The sequence below is a fragment of the Pyrgilauda ruficollis genome, unplaced genomic scaffold (assembly GCF_017590135.1).
Source record: "Pyrgilauda ruficollis isolate IOZ18807 unplaced genomic scaffold, ASM1759013v1 scaffold1, whole genome shotgun sequence".
NCBI classification, from domain to species: domain Eukaryota; kingdom Metazoa; phylum Chordata; class Aves; order Passeriformes; family Passeridae; genus Pyrgilauda; species Pyrgilauda ruficollis.
This window is the reverse complement of record NW_024508100.1, coordinates 20,447,707-20,467,970: the sequence shown is the minus strand read 5'-3', so window position 1 is coordinate 20,467,970 and position 20,264 is coordinate 20,447,707. Positions and strand designations below refer to the sequence as shown.

Here is a 20,264-nt window from a genome sequence, read left to right as displayed (position 1 = left end):
CAGCTGAAGGTTCAGTTTTACAGAGAGCTTATGCTGTGCTCTGAAAAGACAGATGAGGAGGTGACTAGAAAACTGACCTGGGACACAGTAGACTGGAATTAAACTCATGTTCTGCTGAAAATTTCTTATACTGGAGGCAGTTACATTTCATACATTGTGTTGCATTGCCACTTAAGCTTTTTGGGTCTCTATTCCCAGCAAAACAGAAATAACAGTACTTTCTTGTATCCAGTCCTTACTTAGTTTTGTTTATCTAGACTGTAAGTCCTTTGGAGAGGCAAGTGCGTAGGTAAAAATTTTGTGATCAGATACTGAAATAGAAACCTGGAAAGAAAACTTCTAGAACTACATCAGGAAAGAGAACTACAGGGAAAGCTGGAACTGGAAGAAGACCCAGAAAGAGCTTATTCATCTTACTGTTCTTATTATCTTACTGTTCCCAGAGCAGAACTTAAGTTTCAATCAATAGATCCAAAATCTACACTCCTTAAACATAAGCACATCACTAGATGTGTAGTCAAGGCCCACAGTGTCCTGGTACCCCCTCTGATTGAAAACTCTACCCTGAACAGGTAGTACAGACTTTCCCTGAACTCCAGATCAAAGTTTTGATAAAGGCAAGACATGCAGGTTTCCATGATCTCTTTGATCAGAGTGGATGTTGGAGAAGAAGGGAATGAAAGACACTTTAGTTAGTACAGTAAATGTATTCATATATTTTCTCGGTCATTTGCCAAAAATGGGATCGGGGTATGCATTTTCCAAAGAATGCATACTCAACCCCTGCTTTTTTTAAAAGGATGTATGTGAAGACAAGTTGTTTGTTCAATATTGTAAGAAACTCTGCTGATATGGATAGAAACTAAAAAAATCCAAGAAATCAATGACTTACCTATTTAGATAAAGAAACATTGAGATACTTGGCAGTGATCCCAGTTTTATCTTCTCTTTTCTAAGAGTTAGACGTTTTTAACTATGCAACATATAACTGGGCATTAAAGATTTTCACAACCTTTTTGATCTTAGCTTGTCTGTCTTCATGGATTTGATGCCAAAACTAAATCAGGTAAAAATCAGCTGAATAATTAAATCTGCTGGGGAAAAGGATGGAACCTATGATTTACCTATATAACCTATAGTGTTGATAGAGGCTATGGTTTACAAAGGGGGAAAAAAGCAGCCAAAAACCAAAAAGTACAAACCCTGTAAAGGTTAGATAATGACTAACACAAGAAAATAACGGACTTCCTTTTTCTTTCCACTTAATCTGATGGTGAAGTAGAATTGGGAAGATTGATGAGAAAATCTGCTTCTCTGTGTTGTAACAAATAAAAAATTATTAAGCTATACCTAAGATCCATAGCTTTGGATAAACCTTCTTTTGAGGCTTGGCCAGAATGTCTGCTTCATCAAAAATCATTAGTAGGATACATCAGTAGAGGGACAGAAAAAAAAATTCTATTTAAAAAATTCAAGTGCTTTCTGAGCATATGGAGCCTGGCAAAAATAGTCCCCTTCTTACAATAGTCCCCGATGGGTGAGATTTCTTCAGAGAAATCTTGGAAGAATTGGTGGTAAATGGTGGAGAAGCTGGGAAAATGCTGAATTCAGCAAACAATTTTGGGGACCATCAATCCAGCCTGTGACCACTAAATCCTTCTTGGAGTCATCAAGTTATTTTAGAGAGATGATATAACCCAGATATTCTGTGAAGAGATCAAAGACCATTTGAAGTAGTACTTTTCAAAACAGCATACATCTGCTGGTGACAAAGAAGAACCTCTGGAGTTTCTGTGTGTTTGTGCTACAAATACATTACCAAAAAAAACCCTAGAATAGCTCTTAAGTTGTAATTCAGAAAATATTGAAATTTAGCAGGGCAATGCATATACCAGCAGTAACGAACGCTCACAGGAGCTATATGTGGCTTACAGGACTGTTTACTGTTACTTTGAACTGCTTTAAGTTCTTTTTTCCTTCAAGTCTTGTTTTGGAAATGCTTCATCAACCTACAAATGATACAGTTTTATAGATATCAAGGACAACAGTCTGGATTTGGTATTAATCTTATGGATTTCTTGATAATCATTGCTGGATTTAAGGGGGATATTAGCAACTCATGAATTTGAGGTGTTTTAGAATTAATTTTCTAGGTTTAGACAATGTGAATTTTCATTTAGTTTTAGCACCTGTAGGGAGTAAATGCACTCATGTGGCTCCCAGATACTGCATCCATGCAACCCAAGGCAGGCTTGGCATGACAGGAGGGCACTATGTCTACATTTTCTTAGAAAAAAAACCATGGGCATCTTTTTAGAAATCATGAGTATTTCTTGCCCTTGCATGGCATGTCCACAAATCTTGCAACCTGATGTTACTTTTATTGAATGTTACTTCAGTTACCTCACTGAAGTACCTGTACTAAAGAGATGGAAGGTATCAATAATATTGTTCTTTGTTCTGAAGAACTTGGAAATCATTCAAAGACCAGCTCAGTTCCTAGAACTGATGAAAGGGAGAATTTCTTTGATTTCTAGCTGTAGCAGAACTACTGACTCCAGGCATGGATTTGAGAGGGGGTTATGTGATAGCATTTCTCACGACGTTCATGTAGTGAGATCATTACTGGTGAACACCATGCAACTTTTCTATTTCAGCTCACACAGGTGTCTATACATATCTAGAAAACATTAAAACAATCTAAACCCAAGGGTATCCCCAGCTCTGCCTGGATGTTTCTTTTCTTCCTCAGCAGCTGCAGTAAGTGACAGTTCCTAGAGCCATGTTTTGCTCCAAGTTTGTGACTAGCCAGCAGGATTCTGCCCAGTTCTCAATTACCCACTATTGCCCTCACTTTCATTTTTTGAGTTTCACTTCTGTCAGCAAAATTTAACTGAGGTATCCTTATATAAGATAATCTCACGAGGAAATATTTTCAATATTCCGCAATAAGGGTCTACTTTTTATCCCGAGGGAGAACTCAACACTCTTTTTACTGGAGGTGAGTTCTCAGTATCTCCCTGGCATAGTCCATGCTAGAGCAAAAGATTGATCCAGCGAAACAAATCACAACACTTTACAGAAGATCCCAAGTGGCTGATTAACCCAGAGAAATTTATCTGACTCTGGTGAAATTGGACTTCTGAAGAGCTGTTCATTCATCCTTCTGTTGTTCCTGATCAGATTGCTAATGGAGACAGAGCAGTGGACTCTGTCTGTTGTGCTGGTTTTCACCTGTGTGTGGAGTTAAACAGAGCCTCATCACAAGAGCTGAAGTGACCTTGGCATGACATCCTGCCGTCCGTGTTGTCCAGGTTTGTAAATACTGCACGGAGCGTGTATACTATCCATAGACAGGCGGCCCCACTCGGTGACGTTTTGGCAGCACATTTGTCATTCCACTAAGACAGTCAGATCAGGATCCTGTAAAGCAGTCAGGAGATGAGGATCCTTGTCAAAATCTCAGGAAGCAGACTAGTAATCTGCAGAGGCCTAAATAGGGCTTTTAAAATTGGAAGCAGAACTGACTGCCTAGACAGAGTTTTTTGAAAGATAAACAGCGTCAGCAGGCTAAATGGATTTCAAGCACAGCTTTAATTGTTTTTCAAACGAATCAGCAAAGGGCACCCTAGCTGGAGCAAGCTCTGAAGTACAATCAGGAAGATTACAAGTGTACAGTGGTTTTGAAGATAATCAGGCATTTCAATGCTAAAAGATACTGTAGTAAGTAACGAATAAAGACTTTTTACTGTCGGCATTGACAGTACTGTAGTCTTTGAGTCAATTACAATACCTGCCCTATGTGCATGATGAATTTCACAACCCTCATTAAAATTGACATGCACACTGATTTTCAAACCTCAAGAATCGTCTCTGCAGCACACTTGATCAGAAGAACAAGTTGTTTACTGCCAATACTTACTGCATGTGGAACACCTCCCATTCTCTTCCTTTCCCCCAGTCTTCCCCCTCCACCCAACCATCCCAATAGCTTGTGACAGACTAACAACACTTCTGAGTGGATTTTACTGTAATTCTTCACAATCCCTTGGACCTTGCATAATGAATTTTTTTGGGTCACCAAATCCTGTTTCCTAATTATAGGAATGATAAGAAAAGAAAAAAGAAAAAACCCATCAGATATAATGTGAAACAATTCCCGTATTCTGGCTTTATTTTTGCTTTTAGCAACCTGGAATAACCCACTCGCTTCCATCTGTTTTGGGCGCTCTCTGTTTTAACCTTGAAGTCAAAGCTTTCCTTCACCTCATCTTCCCACCTCTCTCCTGCCAGCTCCTCTCCTACCGGAGCGCAGAGACCCTCCTGCTCCCAAGCCCTCCTCGCTGGGGAATTAATCGCCCCCGCCCGCCCACGCTCTCGGTTTTCTTCCCCTCGCAGGGAACAGAGGCGATCGGGACGAGAGAGGGCTCCGCCACCGCGGTCACCCCCGCGACGCCCCCGGCCGCCGTTCCCGCACTGTCACCCCACCTCCGCACCGCCGCCCGTGGCAGCGCGGCCGCCGGCCGGGCCGTGAGGGGAGCGCGGGGCGGAGCGCGGGGCCGCGGCCCGTGCCGGGCGCTTGGCAACCGGGGCGCCGCGCATGTGGGACCGCCGGGGGCCGCCGCCCCCCCGCCGGGCCCCGCGTCCCCCTCCCCGCCCCGGACAAGGCGTTTAACGTGCCCAGGCGTGAAGTATGGCATGCAAAGATGGTTTCTGCCAAGGAGCCAGCCATCGCCATGTCCTCGGGTCTCTCCATCGCCCTCCTGCACTGCCTGTGCCTGGCGACCTGGTGAGTAGCCCGGCGGCGGCGCCGGGGGACCCGGGCGGCCGGTCCGGTGCCGCTGCTCCCCGCGGGCTCCCGGCGGCTCCGCTCACCCGCTCCCTCTTTGCCTCGCAGTCTCACCGGGCCGCCAGGGCAGATCAAAAAAGAGGAGAAATTGTGGCCGGAGAATTTTACCAGCATCCTGAACAGCCTCCTGGATGGCTATGACAACCGGCTGCGACCGGGATTTGGGGGTACGGTGGCGGCGCGGTGCCGGCGGCGGGCGGGGGTCGCTGGGCTGGGGCGGGGGACGCGGCGCTCACCGCTCGGACCGACCCGTTGCTGTCCGAAAACGTGGGGCTGTGTCCCCACTCCGTGCTCCGGGGTCCGAACCCTCCGGGAAGGGCCGGCAGCGAGGCAGCGCCTGGCCCGAAAGCCCGGGGGTGCTGCGCAGTCCCGGCCGTGGGGGCCCCGCTGGGGCGGTCCCGGGCTCAGCCCCCGCTTTGCTGCTCTGCCCACATCCCGGGCTCGGGCTGCTGCTGCCGCGCTGGAGGGAAAATAAGCGCTGAAGCCAGTGTGCGTTGGCTTGGTGGGGATGAAGTGACCTGTCTAACACTCAGATTCTTCTCGTTCTTGGCAGGTTTTGAACCTGCCAAGGTTCGAAAAATAAATGCCACGATCGGGTCCTAATAGAAACAAGTGTACCTTTACCAGCCTAGGAGGTTAGGTCTGATGGATTCTGTTCTCCTAGTTAGGGAAAATCAGAGCTCAGGTGCCAGTTCTTTACCACAGTTGCTAAAATTCCAGCTTTGATTTAGAAGCAGTAGACTTAGTTGCTGTATAGGAATTAGACGTGGCGGGGTTTCAAAATTTGCCTTCACCTGTGCTCTGCTGTCGGGGTTTTGGGCCTCTTCCTTTCCCCAGGCTGTTAAGATGCAGTTTTGTGATGCTGAAGAAGCAGCCAGACTTGCTGTTTTTTATGATTTTTATGTTTTTGTGTAGGGTCTTGGAACCAAAAATCATTAAGATCCAGGCAAAATAAAAGTTTATTTTGTAATCTGGAATGAAGGTATTAAAATGAAAATTTGAAAGTAAAAATAATATTAAAATATTTATAAAAAAATGCTACAGACCTTTTCATGATGCTCAAAGCCATAATGAGGTTTTTATAGGCTGCTTCCAATACAGGATTGAATGAGATCCTTGCGTAGGTTTATGTTGCAAAATACTTTCTTCCTCCTCTGAAGTACCTTCTCCATACATGTGATCCATCCACACTGACATGTATGCCAGCACATTCCCCACGTGCCATATGCAGTGCTCTCACATACATGATTGTGATTGTTAAAGGACAGCACCTGGCACCCGTGGACCACTCTTATTATTTTGAGTGTGTGGAATGAGGCCTTCTTAAGTTAGCTTACACATCAAGTGAGAAGGAAGCTAAATTTATTACCACCCGGAGGAGTCATTGGGAACTGATAGTCTTCTGCAATTTAGTCTTTGTGGAGAGGTTACAGACACTTCTGCACGCGTACAAGAGTTGTGCTAAGTTTGGCATCATTTTAGGTTGAATGCCAACTAATTAGTCATCTAGCAAAGATGCTTTATGAGCATTATCAGATTTCCAAAATTAAACAACTACTAAATATGTAATATATGGTGATTTTTATTTTAATACAGTTGTCCTTTGCAAGATGTTTTGCAAGAGTAGGTATTTTTCCCCTGTAAGTATGGAAGACTTTCAGCAAAACGCAATCAAGGAGAAAAAGTTCATTGTATCTTCTTGAACTTTCACATGGGGAATATTGAAGTAAATGAGAGAGGGAGGCAAAAACTCAGATTTCAGCCTGGGGAAAACACCTCTGGGTCAATTTTTCACAAAATGGATATTATTTTGCTTCTTCCTTCCTCATAACCATCTCTGTGGTTAACATTTAACCACTCATCTCCGAGTTTTGAACTTTTAAGTAAAACATGGGGGGAAAATGCTTTGGTTTTAAAAATGATGCTTGCCTCCCTAGCTCCTTACAGTGAAAATTATCTACACCTGATTTGAGAACAGCAACTTCGGTTAAAAAAAAAAAACCAAACAACAAAACCAACCAAAGAAAGAAATTTTTGTAATTTATCAGATTTCACTTTTTGACTTTGCTCAGAGTAATAACTACAGACTATTTATTGAAATAGAGACTATCAAAATCAACTTTTACCTATATTTTGGGGCTTTTTCCTGATAAATCTTTATCAGAAGTGGGATTTGTAGCTTGAAAGTGGGTCACTCACTAGTTTATAGAATTGCAAACAAAATGTCAGAGGGGATGGGAATATTTAGAGATGGAAAGTATAGTGTGTTTTGGTAATGTTAATGCTACATCACTTTCCGATGAACAGCAGAATACTTATTTTTGTTTTCTTCTTGAAGCTGATTCACCATCTAGTTTTCACAGGGCCTGAACTGAAATGAAGGTTTTATTTTAAGAACAAAAGGCCTCACAGAGGATTAACTATGCTCATTTTAAACTTCAAATTGATGAAAATATTTGTAATTTTGGCACAAATTATGTTTAAAATCAGATTTGGGGTGGTAGCCAAATTCTGAATTTTGCTGGCATGTTACAGCGTTACCACAAATAAAAATACATGAAGATAATTCACATGCAGAGCAAAGCAGAAAATGTTCGATTTTGGAAATTTCCTACAACTGGATCAATATTCTCCATACTATCATTAATTTGCACAATTTTGGGTAGTTTTGGAGGAGAAGTCAAATTGCCTCAGCATGCTTACAAATGTGGACGTGGTCTCCAGGAAGAGTTGTGAACCCCAGTGGAGTATGTGGAAGCTTCTCTTGGTGGTACTTATGCATTGACATCTTGAATTATAAGTTCACTTTATTAAATAAATTTAATAAACTTAAAAAGTTGCTATCACTTTACTAGGCACTGCAAGGTTTGGTAGTGTGAAAAACAAAACCAGAAGGGTTTATCAAAAGGGTTACTCAAGACCATTTAAGTGAAAGTTCCCATTAAGTTGAGGCAGGGGGAGAATCTCAAGAGTGAAGCAAAGAAATGTCGCGTAGAAATTGAATGAAATAAAGCAGAATGGGCAGTTTCATGTAGGAAAGAAAAAAAAAACCCTGCAACTGCTGTCAGGAAGACTTTAAATGCATAAGAGTTTTGAATTTGAGTAGATGGAAGGTATTTAGGGACTAATGAGTAAAGTAATGCTGTATGATGTTTGAAAATAGTGTGATGGAAGTGAAGTTAGTTCATTCCCTACACTGTATGCTTTGCTATATCATTATCCTGAATTTCAGCATGCAATTTATAATCCAAGTAGGTTTCCTGGTCAAAACCACTCGATAAAAACAGTGTTTCTACCGAAGCTCCTTGTGGTGTCATTAATTAAAATCATCATCTGCTGGAAAACTTTGAGAGTACTGCCAGAGTACTGCAGTATTTTGATTCAGCCATAAAGTTTGAAGTGGAAGCATTTCTATCTAAACCCTGTCTACAGTTTTCATCTGCTTTTAAAATTTTCTGTGTTACATGAAATTTTCACAAGCTGTATTTTCTTTGAAAATCACCTTATTACTTTTCTGGTCATTAGCTTCAAAGTGACGATAGAAGTCCAAGGTGTTTGAAAGGAGCATTATTCACCGGAATTAAAAGGCCTGGGTCTGATTTGCCATTTTAAACTCTTGCATGGTTTCGGACTTTACCTGAGTGACTATTGACATTAGCAAGGGCCTGCAAGAGCTGATTCAAACCTGTATTGGATTGTAACTTTAAAAAATGTAATGGTGTCTTTGAAATTTTCATGATACTGTAACTAATCACACTTAAACCTGGACTTAAGGATGTAGGAAGGAATAAGGAGACTGAAACTGATGAGGGTGACTAGACTGTGCTGCCATGTATCTGCTAATTTTGATGAATTATGCCTTTCAGACAACATCTGATCTCTGGCATCTTGCTTTTAGTGGCCAATTGTATGGCCAGACCAAAGAAAGAAAGTGGTGTGTGACTTGCCTCCTGCCCAAAGCTCTCAGGCTGGCTGTGAAACCTGCTGACCACAAGCTATGGCATTGCCCACAGCCTGTTGCTGATGTGTTGGGGTGTGGTTCCCCATTAGTTGGTGACAGATGGAGCCCTCTCCCTTCCTGAGTTCTGCTAATTTGTGTGAGGTAGAACCTGGCATAAATTTTGAGTCTCACTATTAACTACTGATGTTAGCTCTGTGGCTTTCTCTTTGGAAATTGCCACATCCGCTGCTGACTCCTGAATAGAAGGACTAGGACTGTGTTCATCCATTTGCCTTTTTCTTTTCTTCCCCCTTTTCTGTTCTTTCTCATGATCTTGTTACTGAGTGCAGCTCAGTTGTGCAGCTGAGTACTTGGTAGAATGAAATATATTGGCCATTGTCTCCCCTAGGAAGGGTAGGAGAAGGATTCTGTGCCCCTTTAGTCTGTGTGTTGTTCAGCTGATGAACAGCATTTCTGAAGAGTTTCATTTCCTGTCTATGCAGGACTTTAGTCAGAAAATAAACACAGAATACATTTGAAGTGCAAAGGCAATTTTCTGTTTTTAGAGAAAATAAAAATATCTGCATGATTATTTGCTCTTACTAGGAACTCAAGCGTACCTTAAAGGTTCCATTGCTCAGCATAATAGATATTATAATTTGTTTTTACTATTTAGATTGCAAATGGACTTGAAGAGAGCACTGAAAAGGGAAGTGGGTCATTTTTTTTTTCCCCGGCAGTTGTCCATTCTTTCTCAGCTGGTGAAAGTTGATGACTCAAAATGGACTTGAAGAGAGCATTGAAAAGGGAAGTGGGTCATTTTTTTTCCCCGGCAGTTGTCCATTCTTTCTCAGCTGGTGAAAGTTGATGACTCAAAGCTTAACAGGATATGGTGTTAGATACCTGTAGGTGACAGATTTGAATTTGGCCTCGGTTAGTAATGCTTGAAGTCATTACCATCTGTCTGTTGTTCAGTGATCTGTATAAAATTAGCTGATATTCTTAGTCCAGTTCTTAGTAGACAGGTGTCCACATCATGAAAACTGGCACCAGTATTAGGCTTTTTTGGCTGGCTCAGCAGAGATGTTTTGCTGATAAATAGGCAAAGAAACACTAATCTCCTAATTTCTGGAGGTATACTTTTCCCTTTTCAGATTCAGACATGGTGATGGATGAACATACATAGAGACAAAGGTTATTGTGTGCTGCTGTGTTTGTTGTATTGTCTTTTGGTAGAGAATGTAGCCCATGTATTTGAATTCTGCATTAATTTTTTAAAAATGCCCTACCTAGTTCTGGCTTCTGAGCAGAGTTCTTACATATAGCAGGTGACCTTAGCTGTTCTTTCTGAAAGAATGAAACAAGAGAACATATTTCATATGATAGGTTTTTTCTCTTTTTTTTTCCTCACTTAAAAAATGTCAACCCTATTCAGGCAGCAAGAACTTGGAAAGAGAAAACACCAAGTCTTTCACACGTAGTTATATTTAAAAAAAAATCTGTAGCAACTACTTTTTTTTTTTTAATGTCGCTGTAGGAACTGATGTAATATAATTTTATGTGGTTTATATATCTTGGGATTGATCTCATAATAGCACCAATAACCGCAAAGCATAACTGCACTTGGTATGTTGAAACCTTTGTACAGACTTGTTTGTTAGTGTTTCCGATTAGTTGTGGGACCCTTGATGGCAAAAATTGCAATCTACAGAAAGCTTGTGGAGGATTTGAGTGTTTACATACAGCAGGGATCTCTGCAGTGACAGTTGCCTATGGAGACGCAGGGATAATGGAGCCCGAAGTCTTTCACTGGGAGCTGTGCTGCAGTTCAACCCATATGTTGACATAAAATGCATGGGAGAGCTATCTTGCATTCCTCTTCCCAGGGCTGGGGCCTGGCATCACTTCTTCAGCCCACATGTAACATCTATAACACTGAACTATTCTGGCTTTTTGCAGGGGTTGCTTTTAATCCTGCCTGAGCTTCTTTAAAGTATATTATCTTGCAAGCAGTGATTCAGACGTAACTGTTCCCACTGCAGTGTGTAGGACTCTCCTCCTATTTCATTGACATAAAAATACACACCAGTATGATATAAATAGTTCTTCAGCGTTTCTGAAGATTTATGGTGGATAGATACTTTGTGAAGATCTATTGAGGGGTAAGCCCAAATGGTCATATTTAAAGTTAATTGGCCTTCTTACAACTCACTGCATTTTATTGCCAGTAATAGAGCGTTAAGGATTCTAATAGGATCTTCTGCTTGCAGAGCCTGAGTTGATTAAGTGGTGCAACACATTCGTTTTGGAGGGCTGCTTAAATCACCAGTAAAAGTAGGTTAGGTGACTACAGATCACCTCCTCGTTGACAGGAATTCCCACGATTAATAATGGTTTAAAAAAGAAGCAGCAGCATGACTCACTATTTATACCCTCGCTATTGTTACCAACTATGTTTTCTTCTAGAACAAGAGGAATAAGAGATAGGTACTGGTGTCGCCATAGATACTCCTGGGTTGGCATTAAGTACTGGGATGTGCTAGAAAATCCAAGATTTGTCATTTCACAACTGTTAAAGCCAGTGTAGGTGGAAGACGTGGAGCATGAAAGGGCTGCAATTGGAGAGAAAGCATTAAGGAGATAATCAGCTTCACTGTCTTTGCTCCTACCAGACACTGAACCGTTTGACCAAGGTTTTGGCTGCAAATCAAGGATTTGTATGTCTGTGCTAGCTGGATAACTGTTATGTTGTTTAAAGTACCTCTAGATCCACACTCATCTGCCATTTTCTAGTGGAATAAAATGTGATTTTCACATCTGTTTTGTCACTCTTCTGCCATCATGTTGGACAAGCAACCAAAAGTAAATGCTATTTTGTGGCCTTGTAATTGTCTGAGAGTTCCTGCTTCCTTCTTTCTCATGGGTCATACTAATAAATATTTGAGAGCAGAATAGCAGTTACTGGAGAGTGAACTCAAACATAGTTTTAGTCTTGTGCTGCTGCTATAGTGTTTCTAAATAGCATTAAGTTGTAGGCTTGCTGGTTTGGAGATTAGCTTCTTGATCTTAGCTTTCCCCTTCTTTCTGAGAAACTCCAAAAAACAAAGTTGCAATGCCTATTGAGCATGAAACTGTAATCATTTAATAAAACAAAAGAAATCAATGTCTTAGGAGAAGCAGCTCATGCCTATAGGAAAATCTGTCCTTTTGCTCAATTTGGTATGATTGTAAATTTACAGTGTTCTGTAAGCTAAAGAAAAGACTATACCATCAGAGGAAAAACATGTAAAGGTCTGGGGTTTATTTAAGGACTATTCCTATTTAGTTTCTTAGCACTAACAAGTAAAGCAGTTCCTGAAAGGACTTCAGGCACTTGTCTCTGTTACTCAGTAAAAAGGAAGTACTGAATATTGAACTCAGTTCCTGAAAGGGATTCCTTCAGGAACTGAGTGCAGTATTCAGTATTCTGTTATTATTGAGTAACAAAGACTAATTCCTGTATTTTCTTATTAAAGCTATTTAGGAAAATGAATTTTTCACTTCTATAGAACTGATTGCAGAAATATTTCAAGATCAAATGAAATAAATATATATGTATTTAAATCAACCCTGGATAAATTTAAAAAGTGTGGTTATGGGAGATCAGTGGTAATTGAATCTCTTCTATTTCTACATGCAAGTATGACTGGGCTTTTCTCTCCTATTTTCCAGCACTGTAGATAAATGTCTTCACTTCTAATCTCTTGGAGCTCGTCTGCTCTCCAGAAATCAATATATTCAGGAAATGTCATTGGACTATGTTGTTAGTAAAATGAGTGATCTAAACCCTCATGGATTTCCCTGACTGATGAATGCTTTTGTTATTTGTAGAAAAGGGAGCAGCTTCCATGTTTAGGGAGCAACCCACTGCAAAACAAATGGCATGGAATGAAAGTGTGTTATCTGAGAGTTCCTGCTTCCTTCTTTCTCATGGGTGGCTTCTTAAAAACCTTTTTGAGACAGACGTACCAAACTGTACAACTTTTCAGGGACCTCTGAGCTGCCAGCTGTTGTACAGTGGAATTTCTTAAGAGTTATTTTGAAAAAATGCCCTTCTGTGAAACTTGGCTTCCAGCAAAGTAATCTTTTTGACATTTAGATGAAAAATTCTTTGCTTTTCTTCTCTAAATAATTGGCAAATTCTATAGTAAAACAATTTTACATGGTTCTCTTTTACTTTTTGTTCACAGCTTGAGACTTGTTCTAGGTGCAAGAACTTCAATTTCCCTGTTTTCCCATTGCTTACTTCTTTTTTTATCTTTTACCATTTGATTCAAAGTGACATCTGTGAAGACTGATTTTTTAAATTTTTTTTTTTCTTTTCAAGTGGGACATTCTTCTGCTGCTAGCTCTGTTGAGTCTTTCCTTCTTTCATTTTTAGATTGCAAATATTATGATAAAACTTGATTTATTGGACTTTATCACTTATCCTTTTTAGTAATTTGAGTTGTAGGGGTTTAGAAGCCAGTTTTAAATTTGTAGATGATGCACATTTTTTCAAACAGATACTGTTTGGTAAGACATTCAGAGATTTATTTTTAAAACTTATGAAGTTAGTTAATTACCTGATTTAAACTGTTAGCTAATGCTTTGATCACAAAATCATCATAATGGCTGATAATGATTATCAGCTTTCTAGATTATTACATTAGGAAGAGACCTAAATCCCAGTGAAATTAGTGCATGTTTTCTTTGGTTTAAGGGGAAATGTAGAGTGTACTGAAGAGCGAATGCCCATTTAAGATTTCAAGGTAGTAAAGGAAATAATACATTAAAATGAAACTGCTTTCTCTGGCGGTTGGATTGCCGTAGGCCGCTGTGAGAGTGCAAAACCTCTGTTCAGTGCACTGTTTTTGACAGTGTCCTAAGTATCATGTTCTTCAATACAAACATTGTAGCAGAATGTGGATCTTGGATCAAACCCTCAAAGGTACTTTGACCTCCAACTTTTATTTTGGGTATTAGTATTAAAGCACTTAAGTACATCTCAGGAAATGGATGCAGTTCTTGATCCTGCGATACTGACTTACTCAGTACGTGGCATGCTAATGTCTGTAGCCCAGCTGTTACGAGTAGGTCCAAATATTAGTAATAAATGCTTTGAGGAATGTCGATTTCCGGGATTCAGTGCTTGTTGTAAAGTAGAATGGTGTTTTTAGTGAGCCTTTTAATTTTTTGGCATCAGTTTTCTTAGCCCTTGAGTCAACATTGGTTTTCTGAATGGGGATTTGCATGGAAATGCTGCTTTTGATTTACTTATGTGGTAAAGGTAATTGAGCAGTGCTTCTTATTTGAGACTTATCTGAATTGACCTCTGTTTGCATTTTGCTCTTGCTCATCCACAGAACCCTGAAAGCGGTAACTGTTCACACACCAGGATCATTTATGGGAATTGTTGACCTGCAAAATTCAAATTTTCTTGCTCACTTCCTTTTCATACATTAGGTCCTGTTACTGAAGTCAAAACAGATATATATGTCACCAGTTTTGGACCTGTTTCTGATGTAGAAATGGTATGTATTTCTGGGATTAAAATGCCATTTCCTGGTTCTGAGAAACCATTAGCTGCAGTAGGAGTGGATGCTTCATCTGTACTGTTCTGTCAATCATGCAAATTAGGCAAGATTAGTAACAGCTTAATTTACAGGTTATAATTAGATACATAAGGCCTGATTCTGGTCACACTTTCAGTGGGTTTTGGCTGGCTTAAGAAATTTACTTCATGGGATTTAAAACAGATTTTCACAGCACTGAGGCAGAATCCAGCCTTGCAGGGAGTGTCTAAGTAAGTCTGCTGTGGGGAAAATGTGTAATATCTTTGAAATTGCTTTTCGTTTCTGAAACTTGTGTTATTCTCAGGTGAATAATAATGACATCACTTCAAAAATACTTGTTGACGTTTTCATTTCAGATGAATACCCTTTGCTGATCTTTGTGCTCGTTTAAGCATCACTTTTAGCAAATGTTTGTCTGATAAGAGTTTTCACAAGTATATGCAGAAATTGAACGTCCAAGTGACATGCATGAAATAGTTACAGAGGAGAAATATTACATTTGCATGTTCTGTTATTTGTGGCTGAACGGCTTTTGATTTCAAGGTCAAATCCAGCAGAACTCTCATCAACTTCTAAAATACAGCAATATACCCTTAAATCATAGAGCAGTTGATCTTTTTATAACAAACTCGAGAAGTCCCATGGAAATAACACAGCCATATGTGCTGAACTGAACTTCTTCATGGAAAAAGCAGTTTCAGGGTAATAATTTTCTTCCCCTCTAGTGCTGTTGTTCACTTTGTGTTGCACCTGATTTAATTCTGTTACGTGGAAAGGTATGTGATAGCAAGGTATTTTTTCAAGAGCTACAGTGTGACAGCAGTCTCATGTTGAAATGCATCTTACGCCTTCGTTGGTTATCACGTGCAGGATGATGCTTATCAGAGTGGCAAGGGGTACAAGAATGTGATCCCAAGGAAATCTAGTAGTGAGTGCCTCAAATCTGTAGTGAGGGCTGCGTGGCATCTCTCAGGCTTCATTTTCATAGGAAGTTATTAGTTATATTGGAGCATATATCTAGGCAGAAGTGAGAACATGGACAGAGGAGGGTAAGGACCTTGCAAAAGCAGAGTTTACAGCCAGTATTTCCCCTTTCTTCATTAGGGATGATTTAGGAGGCTATTTAGGGATAACTCTTTAGTTAATATGTCCATTAGTGACCCAGTGTAATTTGAATGTGGCTGCACTCATAAAACTTGCTGCAACAGTGATGTGTGCTATGGTCTCAGTACAGGGGATGATAAGAATGTCTTTTTAGTTGCTTTTGTACCCATTTTCATTTTTTCATGAAAATGATTGAAATCTTATATTACAAAATCTGTCAGGTAGAAACTAATAACAGAAACTGCTACTTATAAGCTATGAAGTTGCCAGCAGGAAATGACACTAGAGGAGACACTTTTCATGGATTAACTATAAATCACAGTGGAGGATACAGTCATGGAAAAGAAGACATAAAATCCTAAGATGCATTACACTAGTGGGCATGCCTCCTTCCCAATGCAAATAGAAATGTCCTTGCAAGTATTTTCAATAGAAACATTATGCAGAAGAATTTGAAATCAAGTCAGAAAACATTGTTTGGCTTAACAGCAAAATCAAAACTGCAAGTTAGAAAGGACTTAAATGCTTCCATGTGACCTTTTAAATTGCCACATGGTAGTTCTTTTGTGAAATGCTTTAGCTTCCCAAGATGAGAAATGCATTCTTTCATCCATTCATTCACATATGATTTCTCATTATGTGCCTATGTCTGCAGTTCTGCAGTTGTTTGCATGTTTTCTTTGGAGCATCTGAGTGGCTTTTCTGAGGAAGTTAATGCGATAGTTACATACTTTAAAAAAATGTAGATGTATATGCAAATCTCTATATAATTTATTATCCCTGCTTTGTGGGCATGGCAAAAGACTTACTTAGCTTTCCTCGGTTAAAAGCTTACTTTCCATGAGATGAAGTTAGGTTTTCTTTCCTAACTTTAAAGTGGAACTAGTAATTTGTCCTGGTATTTTCAATTTAGCCATCAGCAGCTGATCTATGGATATATTTTCTTTAAAAATCTGTTGACAATTCTTGTCAGAGATCATTTGTTTTCAGTTATATGCTTGACTTCAAATTCAGTTGCCTGCTTTCTGCAACCTATTAGGTTAATTAGGTTAATTAATTAGGTTAATTATTCCTTAATGATTAAATGTGTAGCAGTTTATTGATATGACTAATGTAAGAAATTAAGCTATTAAGAAGTACACATGACATTTTAATTGGTGGAAAGATGTTTATGTAGTGGACTTAGGATTTTCTTTTCTAATGATTGCTTCTGAGGGATTTCTTCTTTTCTAGGAAACACATATGCAAATGTGATCTTTGTTTTTCTGCAATTTAATACAGGAATATACAATGGATGTCTTCTTTCGTCAGACATGGGTTGATAAAAGATTAAAATATGATGGTCCTATTGAAATTTTAAGACTTAACAACTTGATGGTTTCGAAGGTATGGACTCCTGATACTTTCTTCAGGAATGGGAAAAAGTCTGTTGCACATAATATGACAGCCCCAAATAAACTCTTCAGAATAATGAGAAATGGCACCATCCTGTACACAATGAGGTATCTAATGTGTTTGTTTGATTTCTTACAATTACTGTATGCAAAAGTTGTACTGCCTAGACAAAATGGCAACCAGAGACTATTTAATTTGTTCCATTATAGGCTTACAATAAGTGCAGAGTGTCCCATGAGATTAGTGGATTTTCCCATGGATGGTCATGCTTGTCCTCTCAAATTTGGGAGTTGTAAGTTGCAATTATCAAATTTCTTGTAACTACAGAATTTAAATAGTAGAATTAAATTTTGAGCAGTTACTAGACTTTATGAATTTATAGAGTTATGTCTTGATATGCAATCTCTATGCAGACAAAACTCCTGTTAAGTTCCTCAGGAATTCAATTTAGGACCTCAAAAATTAAACCCAGAGAACTAAAAACAGGTGGTGATTCAGCAGTTATGTTAAACCCCACTGTCTGGACACACAGTTGCTTGAATTATGTACATTTTGTTGGTTCCTGGGGAGGAATTGGATACTCAATCAAGTGAGAGGTACTCTGGGGAAGACAAACTTACCTTTGAACAGCCAGGTAAAAGTCACCTAGGGAAGCAGGTTAGCTAACTTTCTCTACAGGTAGTGGAAGCACATTGGCATCTTAAGAAAGAGGTGTAGGTTATGTGCAGAGGTTTGATATCTAGTTGTAATTGTCTGTCTTCAGACCTGTAAGAGGAGCCTGCATGGCAAGTTTAGACTAAATAAATAACTTTTTAACTGGTGAGAAAAATCTTAGTGCAGATGACTTTTCTGCTTTGAAGTCAGATGTAGGTTTCTGAAAAATATCCAAATTTTGGATAGAGGAACACTTTGGGATTTCTGCATGACAAACAAGAGAGGGTAGCTGTGATTCCCTGATGTGAATCCAAAGCAGAGACCTCTGAGACCTCTGGAAATGGTTGGTGCATTTCATTAATTATCTTGTTATTCTTTTAAGCCTTCGTGGTCACTGACTTCTCTGCTTTAAACCCTCCAATGGCTGGACATTAATCTGTTTTCCTTAACCCTAGAGCTCTGAAGTCAGAAATCGCTGGAGAACCTCCAGAGATTTTCCATTGCATAAATTTAGCTTATACAGCTGGATAGTCAGCCTGAATGGGGGTATGAAAGACACAGCTCTGATAGGATTTTTCATCAGTGGAGACCAGGTGCTGCAAGATTTGTCTTTGCTATCAGTTGTATGATAGGGGTTCTTTGATAGTGGGGGCTCATTGACAGTAACAGCTCTTCAGACAGAATCACCACTCAGCAGGAATTGCTGAACACTAGTCTGATCTTTCCCACAGTGGAACTTGAAATAACATGTAGCCATTTCAAATGTAAGACTGATTTGATTCAATTTTAACAGGAGTTTGGACTGTGTAGGGATTGAATGCTAGCCCTAAGACATGTCTTTTGCATTAAATGTAAAATGTTTCTTTGTGTGTGCTTATTTTGGGGCCATTGTGAATTTTTTTACTGACCTGTGGTTTCTGGCAAATATTTTAAACAGAAGTTTAAAATGTTGCCATTTTTAGTATAATCATCCTTTTCTGTAAAGTAATGTGCACCCAATCTTCAAAATATATCCTCCTTGTATATACTCTTTTCTTTTTTTTAGATTGGTATATTTTAATGGTAAAAGTTTAGTTACAAATTGCTAAAATAAAGAGAAACTTTGCATGCCCAGTAAGGGCTGATCCAGCGGTGAATTGCGTTTAGTCTTCACATTCATATGTGAAGTGAATTTGTGTGTGACACTTGGCATATTACCTCAGCTCTTATTTATTCTGCTCCAAGGGTGGCTTTTGGGGGGGTAACTTAACATGAATGGGATCTTCTGAAGTCGTTCATGTGTGTTTTACTGTTTGGTTTCAGTAGGTTTGGCTTTGGTTCTTAGTAAGGCATGAGAAAAAGTTTCCTATTTATGCAAACTGATGCTGTGTTGTAGATGCTTATCCAAAAAGTGAAATGATTTATACCTGGACAAAAGGACCTGAGAAGTCAGTGGAAGTTCCTGAGGAGTCTTCCAGTTTAGTTCAGTATGACCTGCTTGGGCATACGGTATCTTCTGAAACTATAAAATCTATTACAGGTAGGAATCTCATCAATAAAATCAACTTGAGGTAAAATTAACCTGTAACATTGCCCAAAGCCGTTTTTCTTTTTCTTCCTGTAAGTTTTATTCTACTGAATGTCACAGGGTATGAATTAAGGGCTGAGAGTGTAAATCTGAATTAGGTTTCTGTCCTTGAGATTTACATCTGCAGATTCATTACAGTAGATTGCGACAGTCTTTCAGAAAGCTAGAATGAGATCATTACTCCAAGGGACAAAATGAGCATTTAATCACTGCTTAAAATGCAGTTTGAAGAGTCAAGAGGATGCCTGGGTGAGGAAGTAATTTCTCAGCACTGTATCCACATTATGTGCAAAAGACTTCCTTTGTTTGGTGGTGCAAACAGCTCAGGATAGAAGTACAGCATACAGAATGGGTTATTAAAACCATAAAAACCCTCTAGTCAGATAAGGGTAGGCACAAATACATTAGTCACAATAGATACTTCTGCTGATTCCTGCTGTAAGAAATAAGGCAAATGGCAACTACAGGCATCCAAAATGAGTGAAGTATCACTGATGAGCAGTGCGGTGATAAACAAGCATATTCCCAAAATATTTTTAAAATTTGGAATCATTTTCTAAGCATCAGCAGGTTTGGGTGTTGTAAGATAGTCAAAATGAAACCAATAAAGCAAATATATTTGATGTATTGCTCTACGGATGTTTTACTAAAAGATAAAATGTCATTTTGCAATTCATTAGGAATTTACTTCTGAGCATATAGATTATTATGAGTTAATAAAGAAAAATTCCTTGCTGTCCCAAAAGGCTCATTCTGTAGTGCTTTATTTGGACAGTTTTTTGAGTTTATGGTAAAACTGCTTTTTTGGTCTGTTTGCTTAATATGAATTATAACATTTTAGATAAATTTAGAGTACTTTTAATTCTTCTCAATGAGTTTTGCATTTGTTTCATTATCATAATGGGGCTGAATTATAAATCTAGTAAAAAGTTGAGATGCTCGCACAACATTTGATGTGTATCATTGTTCTTATTGTTTTATTCAGCAGGTAGGTACCACAATGTTATGGATACTGTGGTAGGTAGATAAATTGTGTTGTGGGATTCTCTTCTCCAATAGCTGTCAAAAGGATTTTTAAAATCATGCTTATACTGTAAAATGTAATTCAGTATTAGTTGTATTATAGCATTTTTGATACCAACTTCCTTGTAAGGACCTACT

General features: G+C 39.2%; 1 protein-coding gene across 2 annotated transcripts in view; it reads left to right on the top strand.

Annotated features, from left to right (window-relative positions):
* The first annotated feature begins 4,675 nt into the window (after positions 1 to 4,675).
* The window catches only part of GABRA4 (gamma-aminobutyric acid type A receptor subunit alpha4), a 36,879-nt gene continuing 21,290 nt past the window's right edge, over positions 4,676 to 20,264 (top strand). The window contains exons 1-6 of one of the 2 annotated variants that reach the window (XM_041476861.1): positions 4,676 to 4,789; positions 4,898 to 5,016; positions 14,274 to 14,341; positions 16,769 to 16,989; positions 17,092 to 17,174; positions 18,912 to 19,055. In XM_041476861.1, the coding sequence (XP_041332795.1) occupies positions 4,707 to 4,789; positions 4,898 to 5,016; positions 14,274 to 14,341; positions 16,769 to 16,989; positions 17,092 to 17,174; positions 18,912 to 19,055 (718 nt within the window). In that variant the 5' untranslated portion in view covers positions 4,676 to 4,706. The remainder of the gene's footprint in view (positions 4,790 to 4,897; positions 5,017 to 14,273; positions 14,342 to 16,768; positions 16,990 to 17,091; positions 17,175 to 18,911; positions 19,056 to 20,264) is intronic. The other variant, XM_041476951.1, reaches the window with a different exon arrangement.